The 11,493-nt window shown below is 37.7% G+C and overlaps 1 protein-coding gene across 1 annotated transcript; it reads right to left on the reverse strand.

The window, feature by feature from the left end:
• LOC149588789 (uncharacterized) lies at positions 1-3,355 on the reverse strand. The gene is made up of 9 exons (XM_089862107.1): positions 2,946-3,355; positions 2,283-2,355; positions 2,044-2,208; positions 1,819-1,987; positions 1,108-1,325; positions 916-1,035; positions 366-679; positions 145-310; positions 1-48 (listed from the first exon to the last, which is right to left on the reverse strand). The coding sequence occupies exons 1-9, from the start codon at positions 3,008-3,010 to the stop codon at positions 1-3; spliced, it is 1,338 nt and encodes a 445-aa protein (XP_089718233.1). The 5' UTR covers positions 3,011-3,355.
• Between the last annotated feature and the right edge of the window lie 8,138 nt (positions 3,356-11,493).

Raw genomic sequence — 11,493 nt, forward strand, 5'->3', positions numbered from 1 at the left:
TCAATATTGTTGGTCGCCACTGAATTTTCTAAACGCGACACAAAATGACTAATTGATTTATAATACAATGCGTTTAAGAACGGATATTAATTTGTGCGCTTAAGCTACGTGGTTGAAGAAAATCTCAGTAATGGCAATGGTTACTGAAACAGACATCAGCATAAAATACAAGTAGAAAGGAGCGATGACGCTTCTGAGGTCTAAGTCAGCCGAGCTTTTCAACGGTCTCTTCCACGTGACGTATTCAATGGGGTGATGGAAAACAAAATCCAGATAGTTGTAAACTTGCGTTTCGAATATTGGTCCCATTCTGCAATAAAACATTTGTCAACCCCCGTTAACTCTCTGATAATGATCATTCTGACATAGTTTGGCCGTGCTCGTGTATTCGCGGACTGCTACTCATCCAAGATGTATTGTAAATGATGTTTAAGTAATCGAAGCCAAATTCTTGTTGAGAAAAGTAAAGTCCTTCCGCGAAGAACTCTTTAGTCTCAGAATCAGCGGTCAAGACCTCTCCCAAGAGCCAAGTGAGGTGGATGTCTGTTATGATCAGAGCTCTTTCCCCAGAAATTATCGGCAGGTATCCATCAAGCATCAGAAAATCCATTAAACTGTTGAAAATGTTCTCCTGATCGAGTGCGTCGAGCCATTCCTGAACAGCTGAATCCTTGGCAGCCTAGATGGGAAGCGCTCATATAAGCAGTTCTCGTATGAGCGGATCCATAATAGCGGTCCTCATAACCGAGGCTTGGTTGGTTCAAGTTTGTTGAGATTAGGTTAGGTTATGTTATTTTAACTTCAGTAGTCTTAAGGTCAGTTTAGGTATTGTTATTCCAACCCTAATAGTATTAGATCAGGTTATCGGATGATGATCTTGTTTTACTTATAAGGTTAAGTAAAAGGTAGGGTTACGAATTGTTTAAAGCTCAAGCTAACAACTGCTATTTCCAAAGCAGCAGTTTTTATAGAATCGCGGTTGCCGCTGTTTCGGGAACTGATCTTTTTAGAACTGCTCATACAAGGTACACCTGCCTAGATACGCTCCGAAGACATCAGACGTATCGAGAAATTCGAGGAGAAATTATTGCGATAAAGTTTATTTACCAAAACCTGAAGATATTCGAAAGTTCCGCTGCGTTCGATCATTACAGGTGGAATTCCCGATTTGATCAAGTCCGAGAGGGTGTCGATACAATTGTAACTTTCCGCCGTGAACTCGGTACACAAGAAACAACCCAAGAAAAACAGGATGAATGTCACTCCGATAAGCCACGACAAAGTTAACAGACGAGAAGTAATGTGGGGCAAAATGCTGGAAACCGCTATAAAAAAGTTATCCAATTATGTCATTTTTCAAAATGCAAAAACCTGTCTAAGAGCACACCAGTCCCCTCTCTCAAGTAAGATCCTCCAAGGAGGATGTGTAAGACGGGAGACTCAGAGTCAGACAAAATGCACAAAGTAGTCCCCTGTTACTAAAACGGTTGTGTGCCGGTCCCCAGTTACCCCCTCGCGGCAAGAGAGCGTACGATCTCCCGCCTGCGTTCAACCCTCCTTGCTCTAAACTCATGAGTTTTTAATATCTCTCGTTTCCATTAACGACCACGTGACGCGTGCCTGGCGCGTCGGAGTTGCGCTTCACTAAATGCGGTATTTTCCTGGGATTTTTCCCTCCCCCTTTTGAGGCAACCTTCGAGTTTACCATCTTATACATCCTCCTTGGATCCTCGTAAAAAGCAGGCTCGCGCAACGATCAATTTTGTTTTCACCCCATACCTAATGCAAAATAGCGAATAATAGAAACAACTTTCTTACGTTCAGCACACAGGAGCGAAGCGTTTTCCCAGACGTATTGCAGGGCCTCTCGGGCCACTTTTTTGACAAACTTCCTGTTGGACAACGATTTGTATTTGTTCATTACTATCGAATGAACGACGAGCAAAAACGACAGAAGGATGACGGTTAATGCCGTTAAAATCGCCACCTATAATGAAACCAAGAACCAATCCATCATTGAAACTGTAACTGAGCGAAAATTACCTTAGTGTCCATATTTAGGAAGGATGACGAAGTTATCAAGACTCTCTTCGGGGCGGCGGATACGATAATCGTCTTAGAACTTCCAAAGGGCAAAGAAGGACTGAAATATTCCTGTCGGCCATCAAAAAATGACAACGGTGTGGGAAACATTACACAGTGAACATTCTAAACCCCGGAGAAAACTCATGTAGAGCTTATTTGAACTTCGGTACTTTTATATTAGCAAAAACGTTACTTACGTTAGCCAATTCAGGTTCAGAATAAATTCTAATAAGCTCAAAAAAATCAAATTTATTGCCTTCGAATATGGCCCTAGAAGTAATGGATAAAATAAAGTTTCAAAATCGAGCAATAAGTTAGTCATTCGCATCTGATAGATAATTAATCAGAAAGAATGACAAACACATTTGACCAGTGAGCACGTATGAGAAGGGTACTCGGAGGTACCAAATTCTCCGTCAGCCCCTCTTTCAAACCGATATCAAGCTGTGGCTCGGTATCAGAATTTCACACATGCGCAATCGACGCAACAGAGAGGGGAAACAAACCAAAGAAGTTCGTTTTTTTAACGTATCATGTGACTTCTGGATCCTCTGCTATGCGCCGAGGTAGGTGCGCGCGGTAGAGATATCGGTCTGTGACGTTATAGTTACCTTCCCAATTTATCTTTGAATCTCCTTCTCATACGTGCTCACTCATTTGACCGAGCCAGTGAGGATTGCAATCGTCTGCAAACGAATTTCATAAACACTAGTTAATTTTACATAATAATTTATACTGAGTGTTCCTACTCCTTAGCTCACGAATTTCTTTCTTGTGCATTTGCGAAAACTAGTGCATTAAAACAATTCAATCTCTCCCGGCCAACAATAGAACCTAATTTCAAGTTCAACGAAGATTACTTTATGTTGAAGGATCTTTTTAAATAATCCGCTGTGCTTTCGTACCGCAACACTTGATTCGCCATCTCCCACGTTTCCTGACAAGCAATTAAAGTATAATACAGTCTTGATTTAATAAATCAATTTGATCTGCCTCCAAATACGGATGAACTCACCGTTATTGTCGTATAATTTATGGGAGTCTCATTGGCATACCTATAATAATTGACGCATTGTTCAAATAAACAAAAGTGTGTCTTTGGTTGTAGACGACATGTAAACTGAGAAGCAAACTACCCTCCAATCAGAAGGGAAGAGCTTATTGACGTCATTGATTTATAGAAAGTTGTACATGATGCTGGCGATCCAAACGTTAAAGGGACTGTAAAATGTCGGGGAGCCGTTGAATTTCTTTTCTTGAAAAGGTTACCCGACCGCCCCCCCTTGCAATCATTGCTGTGAGATCTCCCTTGTGATTGATTTTGAGCCACCCCGCTTCAGCGTTTCCCCAGTCCTCCCCCCCGAGTGTTCGAGACCCCCGCTGCGTTTGCTAGAATGAAAGTCTTTAGTTTTCCCCAGTTGAATTACTAGGTCAATAACGACTTTTCAAAGAACAAAAAAAACCCAACGGCCCCGTAGAGAACTTTACAGACCCTTTAATTTTTGGTACTAGAGGTAGCATCTGGTACTTTATGAGCCTATTCACGGCTTGTTCCCTGTGCTACGGTCGGGTAGGTAATCATACGCAGAGAGGGGTTGACACTATTCTGGGATAAAGGAGGACTTCTCGAGCAAGTTTCAACTTTTTTATGTCTATATACTTTTAAAATAAATAATAGCATTAGAGGTTGGTTGAGGTTTATATTTTCAGTTTTATTCGAAGGAACGTTTAAGTTAATATTTCAAATTGGAAACATTCATAAAATTACAATGTTATAGAATATAAAAGTAAATAAAATTTTATTAAGAGAGCAAGTGCTTTGGGTTTCTCTGTGAAGAAGGCGACAAAGGTTTATGAAATTCTATGGGTTTTATTGGGTTTCACCCACCATAAAAAACCCACCAAAAATCCAGTTAATAAAAACCATCACTAAGATCATCAATTTTGATGAATTTGAATGGTAGAATAATTTCATTTTAAAGATAGTTTAAGATATTTGTTGTTTCAACTTCAAATGCACTATTTAATAATATTTATTATTTTTAATGAAACATTTTAAGGCTTTTTTATTAAAAGAAGTTACTTTTGAATGACAATTTCTACCATGCACGAAACTGCTAAAGATAAAAAACCCAAATACCCAATAAAACCCGGTGGGCTGGGTTTTGTTTGAGCCCTGGTTTAAAACTCGCTTTTTAAATAGGCCTAACGCGTAGGGTGCTATTAGAAAAGGTAATCGCTTGTATCTTCTTCATGGGCACGGGGTTCCAATTTGAAACAATCTTTATATGTTCTTTCATGAGTTTATTAGATATGTTCCATAAGTATGACACTACCCATACTTCGTAATGCTAGAGAGTAGAGACTTACTGAGAGCTAGTTCGAAGACGACGCGAGAATTGACTACACTCGGTTTTGCACTCTATCTAGTCCTATATAGTCTGTACTAAGGAATTGACAGCGTCTCACCAGTCGCCGCTTTACGAGAATCTACCTACGTCGCTTCATGACAAGCTCTCAGTATCCAGTGACAAACTTATACAACGTATCTTATTAACTTATGGTTCTTTTAATAAAAATTAAAACTTCTGCCCGACATTTGCCTTTAAAAGAAGATATTTTCCTGTATTTAAAAAATCTCTCGTTGCCAAGAAATTCAAACTCGTTTTCTTCCATTCTTTAATTTTCAGCTGACCACTCGCTGATTATTAATAAAATTAAAAATGTCTATTATCTTTGGTCAAAAAAGGAGCTATAGATTGAAATTCCATATCGTTCGTTGCCATTTTAGGCCCTTGAAAATCCTACCATCTAGAACCTGAATCGTTCAAAGCCTTAAATAGTTGGTTTCAGAATTAGGGACTATTGTATCGAAACGAGAACAGTTACATGACGTGGCTGCTTGAAAATCACTCTCTGTGTCCCAACATGCATAATTTCATGTTTTTTCTTGATTTTAAATTCACTTTTCGATGTTCTATTAAGGAGCTGGTTTAAATTATCGTTTAGAATGAAATTTTAAGTCATTGTGATACTTCGAAAATTAAGCTACATTATTTATTACTCGAGTATTTTGCATCGGGCGATAATAATTTCAAACTTATAAAAAGAAAGAAAAATCGCAACAGTTTGGGTAATGCACTATCGCGTTAACTGCGCGGAGTGAACTGCTGTTGTTAAATATTTGGTGAAATTGAAGCTTTTATCATTACCTTTCACAGTTTGCGTAACGCCCGAGAGTCTGATCAATATCGCAAAACGAGCATGCCGCACATTGATTTTACGTAGCAATGTTTTGGTTAATCAACTTAATAACTGCTTATATTGGAAAGAAAAGTCGCCCAACGTAAAAAGGATATGGGTTAACACTCCAAAGGACATGTTTTCTACGAAACGTTTCATCCCTTAAAAGAGTTTTCCTTTACGTAGGCCCCTATAGCACCGTAACACATATCTACGAAACAAAATAAGTTTGACGCAGAGTTGGATCAATTTAATGTAATTTATCTAGAAGTGGTGGCGTGGATTTCGCAGTTGGAAATGTTTATTGTCCGATGCACGGGAGATAGCGTGCAATGAAAATATATAAAATATATATAAATAAAGAACGGTAAAAAACAGGGCCGCTATAATAACATTGTTTATAATGTTGGCAGCCACTGAGTTTTCTAAACGCGACACAAAATAAGTGATTGATTTATAATACTACACAATGCTTTTAAGAACGTGGATTAATTTCGGCGATTATGCCACTTGGTTGAAGAATAAATAATGGCAATGGTATTTTGGGAGAGTACAAAGCGTAAAAGATATGTAAAAAATATGGAATGACTGAAGTACAGATATTGAAATTTCTCACTTGAGAGACATAATTATAAAACACCAAACATTGACTTTCAGTCTCTTACTTAATTTTAATTTGACATAATTAAAACAGCGCAATCGTAATTCGTAGACGGTGGCACCTAGGAAAAAATCAGTCATAGAAATTTTAAATATTTTCAACCCAAAATTGATGTCCCATAAGGATGATGTGGAGGATGAGTAATTAGAGGGAAATCATCACGCTATCTGGTGGGACGCTATTAATTATTAAGGAATGTTCAGAAATATGGCGGGTGGTCTTCTGTCTATACCACCAAAGAGAATATACCAAGAGGAGCAGAAGGTTTAGTCTTTCACAAGGCTTTTGAAACTCCAGGCCACGGTTTTGGAGTAACTAGATCCGGTTTTTGTTGATTGGCTTAGCAGCGACGCCTTTTATTGATTACATTATGTCGGCTGCTTATTTTTGTTGATGGCAAAGGGTTGATCTCTGGGTTGACAGTTGACGTACAAAAGGTAATTTTTAAGCTGATGACAAGATCACGTGAACAACCGGAACTAGTTTCTCCAAATTCAGGGCCGGTCCCTATTTACAAAGTTTCTGCTCCTCTTGGTATATTCTCTTTGATACCACATAGACGCTAATCTGCAAAAATGGCTTCGGGTCCATTTTCACTGTTAGGGTTAAGATGTACGCGGCGATCGGCTAGGGTTACGAGAAACGTTTAGTCAAGGAGTACTATGTCGGGCCCACACTAGGGGTGTGGTGTGGGCCCGATTTATTACTCCTTGGTTTAGTCTTCCAATGGCCAGGCTTCTACCAGAGGTTCACACAATTGCGCTTTTTCTTATCATTCCCTGTGAATCAATCGCCTTATATAACATTACCCTAAATTTACAAAAATTGTGAAAACGGTGCACGCTTGAATTCAAACGTCAACAATAGCTATGTTTAAAATCATTTAAAAGTAACGTTTCTCAAAACGACTTAACTAGAATTAAGGTATTTTGTTCTTGAACTGTAAATAGTTTTGAAAAATATATTCGTTAAATAAAGTATTTGTGAAAAAACTAAGATAAGAAATTTTTTTAAATAATTGATGTTTTATAATCATGTCTTCAACAATGAAAATTTGAATATCTGTACTTCAAGGAATTAATTTTCTACACTAATCTTTTACTTTTTGTCGTCTTCGTCCACAAAGACAGTTTTTATTAATATTAGTAACTTCAGTCTTAATATTAAATAAAATTGTTTAGAACCTAGTATTTCAGAATTTACAGAAAAAAGCATGCTCTCCATTTTTAGTCTTAGGGCCTTGTGTGCCTTCGTTAGTTAACGCAGTTGAACTACCTAACCATGAGTGCAAATTCAGATTTCTCGACTTGACAATCAACTCCCAGTCCAACACAAATTGCCTTCCGTTCGTTTTCACACGCAAATCACAGTGGAAGAAATAGTTGTACTACAAAAACAATCCGAAGACCTAGGCTAAAATGATTCCATAGACCTGTGCGCAAAGGATTCTATAGACTTGTGCAAAAATTGATGTCATTTAATTGTGCACAAACAGATGTTATAGGCTTGTGCAAAAAACTGATGTCATTGACTTTCGCACAATTTTCATAGTCTTATGCACAATCACATGTCATATACCTGTTCTGCACAAAAATATTCTATACCCATTTGCACGTTAATATCCCGTACACCTGTGTACAAAATATTCCGTAGACCTGTGCACAAACAGATGCCATAGACTTGTGCACAAACAGATGCCATAGACTTGTGCCCAAATAGATTCCATAGACTTGTGCTCAGACAGATTTCAAAGACTATTGCACAAATAGATTCCATAGACTTGTGCACAAACAGAAGTCATAGACCTGTGGACACGAAGATTCTCTAGACTTGTACACATAAAGATTCCATAGACCTGTGCACAAAATGATTTCATAGACCAGTGCACATAAAGATTCCACAATTCCCTATGCACAAAAACATTCCGTAGACCCGTGCACAAAACACACGCTTGTACACAAACAGATGTCACAGGCTTGAGCACAAACAGATGTCACAGACTTGTGGACAAACAGATATCATAGAATTGCGAAAAAAGAGATGGCATAATCATGTGCACATCAGATTTCATAGACTTGTGCACAAAAAGATACCATACCCCAAGCTCAAAAAGATTCAATACCCATTTGCACAAAAATATTCGGTAGATAAGTTCATTACATTTTAATTCAGTGTATAGAGCCTATTGTATTAGCATTTTATATCTTCGTTGCTAAGCTTCCTGCCAAGAAAGCCGCCCTGTTTCGAAGGGATACACTTTGTGCTGCTACAACAATAAACCTGTAAACTGTACAACCCTTTCCCCTGTACACCGTCTTCAACTTTAAACACCCATGGAACTTCAATTAAAAGCATCGTTTTCCATAATCATTAAAACAATATGAAATTGTTTAATACGAAATATTAGAAGAAAAATTTGGCCCAATTTTGCATTCAAATAACGTCTAGTGTAGTGTTGTGCTACATACGAGAGTAGAGAGCGTTGGCACGAATATGCTTGCGATAATAACGTTCTAGAAAAATATTATGTGGAACGTAATATACTTGAAAATTTTGCTCTATTTCGATGATGTACTAATGGAGAGGAATTTTATGAAACAACCCAGCTATGTTCAACGCGCATTACAGGTGCAAATAGAGTTTAATGGAACTGCGGCTCCCTCGTGTAGATTCTCCATGGAATGGTATATTTTTCGAGAGCCGCGTTAGTGTGATCTATGAAAATAGGCCAATACGTGATCCCTATTTTCCATGGTTGTCGAAGCTTAATAGAGTTAAAAGAGTATAAAAGCAACCATCAGCCTATAACAAACATCACTTTGAATCAAGTGCTATCGAACGTCACTCTGTCCTTTTTAATACGGGATATTCTATATTTATTATAGCCGATCGGTAATAGAAATTATTGGCAAGATGTTTTCCATTAAGATGTTTCTCCTCTTTGCTGTATTCACTATTGCTATTCTCGTGCTTCCTCGCTCATTTGGCGTAGGCCTATTCACTACCTCTGAGTAAGAGGTCTCTGAAATAACCTTGGTTTGAAAATACTTATTCATTTCTGTTGAACGGTCAATTTACGCCTAAAAGAGAGTAGAAAGGGATGGAAACAATTTCAAACAAGGTTGACAAAACTAGAAACAAGGTTTAGAAAGTTCGTAAGTGAAATTCAACTTCTTATTTAAGTTCGTAATATCGCGGAGAAAAATTTAATTTTTAATATCTTTCACGCGCAACTTTTAATTTAAAATTATAAGATCCGACTAAGCGAAATTATAAAAGTATATAATACTTCTCTTCGAGAGCTGTGTACCAACCAGAAAGCGTGGTCATTTTAACATGATTCTTCCCAACAACAGAACATTTGGGATAAGGATACTAAACCGAATCTCATACGGGATTAAATAGTTCCCTCAGCATTACTCTATCCATAGTTTTCAGACGAGGAAGGTAGATAGCATTACAATAGGAAGCCAGGCTACTTGGCGGACCAAGTGCAGGACCAAGTAGCGTGGCTTTCGGTTGTAAATGGTGTCAATCCTCCATGTTTTGGCGCTGAATATTTTGTAAAGCGCGCCTGTTGATTTTGATCCCACGTCAAGACGAAGTAGGTTTGTGGGTTGATTGCTGAGGATTAGTACGAAACTCTGAAGTTTGATGAGCGGGAGAGCAAAATGAAAGGGTGAGCCTGGGAAGAATCATGTTACTTAAGTATTAAGAGGATACAGAGTGTCATCCTTCTTCTACTATCCCTTTCTGGTGAAATTCATATTTTTCATTAAGAACATAGAAAGGAGGGATAAAACTTAAATTTTAATCTTTTACACGCTCCTTTTAACTCACAATGATAAGCTCCGTGTAAGTGAAATCCATCTTTTTCTTTAAGTGCATAAAACGAGGAGAAAAGTTCAAAATTTAATGATCTTTTATTCCCACCTTTTAATTCACAATGATAAGCTGGCTTAGGTACGTGAAATTCAACTCTTTCCTTAAGTGCATAAAAAGGGGGGTGAAAACCTTCATTTTAATTATCTTTTTCACGCTCCTTTTAATTCACAATGATAAGGTGGTTTAGGTAAGTGAAATTCATCTTTATCATTAAGTGCAGAAAATGGGGAGAAAACTTTAATTTAATTATCTTTTACACGCACCTTTTAACTTACAATGATAAAGTGGTAAGAGAAAGTCATCTTCATCATTAAGTGCAGAAAATCGGGAGAAAACTTTAAATTAATTATCTTTAACAGGCACCTTTCTATTCACAATGATAAGATGCAAGTAAGTGAAATTCATTTAGTTCTTTGAGTGCGTAAGAATTGGGAAAACTATATTTCATAGCTCTGATGCATTTAGGCAATTTTTAACTTATTTGAACGACGGTCTCGATAATGGGCCAGCAAAGAGAGAGACCGATCAGAATCATAATTAATTTTGAAAAGTGAAAATAAACTGGTTTATTAAAGATCAAACAAAATCCGTATAGAAATTAAAATGTGATATATGGGGGCACAAAAAATATTACTAGCTGTATGTATTACCATAAGTTAATTATACCTCTAAGTACACAAATCGCTTCCACTTCTATGGCAATAGTGTTTGTCTGGCTCCCTTTAATGAAACCCTATACTCTCTCCGTATCATTTATCACCTCAACTTCAATACAAAATTGTACTGCCTAGCCTAGCGTTTCTTTTATCCCTTTTAGAATGTTTCAGGACTGAAACCGCCTCTATCTCACGAGAGAGAGAGGGATTTGGGGTTGCTTAAGTAAAATTCGTTCCCCCCCAGTGCCTGCCTATACGAAACGTAAAACTCTCCTTTATTCCACTGGATGATTTTATTTTTCGTCTCGACCGCTTGGTGGCTGCACCGCGACAGAAATTTTAAAATTTTCTCTCTTCGGATCTTAGCGCTATACGAGTTCTGACGTCACAGTAGCCTGCCAAAGATGCCCAGTCGTTCCCCGAATTTGTGTACTTAGAGGTATAATTAACTTATGGTATTACTTGTTATACTAATAGCTATTAGGAGTAGGGCTTCTTCCCGTAAATCCATGGTGGAACGTCATAGATTCTTGTAAAGCGACGCCTGGTGAGGCGTTGTCAAAGGCTTAGTACAGACTAAATAGGGAGATGTACTGCAAAATTAACAGAGTAGTCAATTCTCCCTTGTCATTCTCGAACTAGCTCGAGCTGTAACCTAGCATTACGAGGTATAGGTAGTGTCATAATTATGGAATCTATCTTATAAACTTATGGTCTCATTTGAAGTCATAGTTCTAAAAATATACACAGAAAACTCAACGTGGAGTCCAGAACAAAACTTGCTATTTCATATACATTATTAATATAATTATTGAAACTACAGACGATATAAATTTATAAACTCATGAGTTACGCCAGGAATGAATGGAGGGGAGTTGGAAGGTCAAATCATAATAGGCGTGAAATGATCTTGGAAACATCTGGCGTTAGCTACGTCATAGACTGACGATTAAAAAAAATGCT

Source organism: Phalangium opilio, unplaced genomic scaffold, assembly GCF_054372755.1.
Source record: "Phalangium opilio isolate 3A_F unplaced genomic scaffold, DU_Popi_V2 ptg000537l_1, whole genome shotgun sequence".
Taxonomy (NCBI): domain Eukaryota; kingdom Metazoa; phylum Arthropoda; class Arachnida; order Opiliones; family Phalangiidae; genus Phalangium; species Phalangium opilio.

Excerpts from the sequence above, each read along its gene's own strand:
- LOC149588789 (XM_089862107.1), bottom strand. The coding sequence starts at position 3,010 with ATGGCGAATCAAGTGTTGCGGTACGAAAGCACAGCGGATTATTTAAAA. Across the intron at positions 2,356-2,945 it reads AAAAGATCCTTCAACATAAA|GGCCATATTCGAAGGCAATA; the intron begins GTAATCTTCGTT and ends CATTACTTCTAG. Across the intron at positions 2,209-2,282 it reads CTGAACCTGAATTGGCTAAC|AATGTTCACTGTGTAATGTT; the intron begins GTAAGTAACGTT and ends TCCGGGGTTTAG.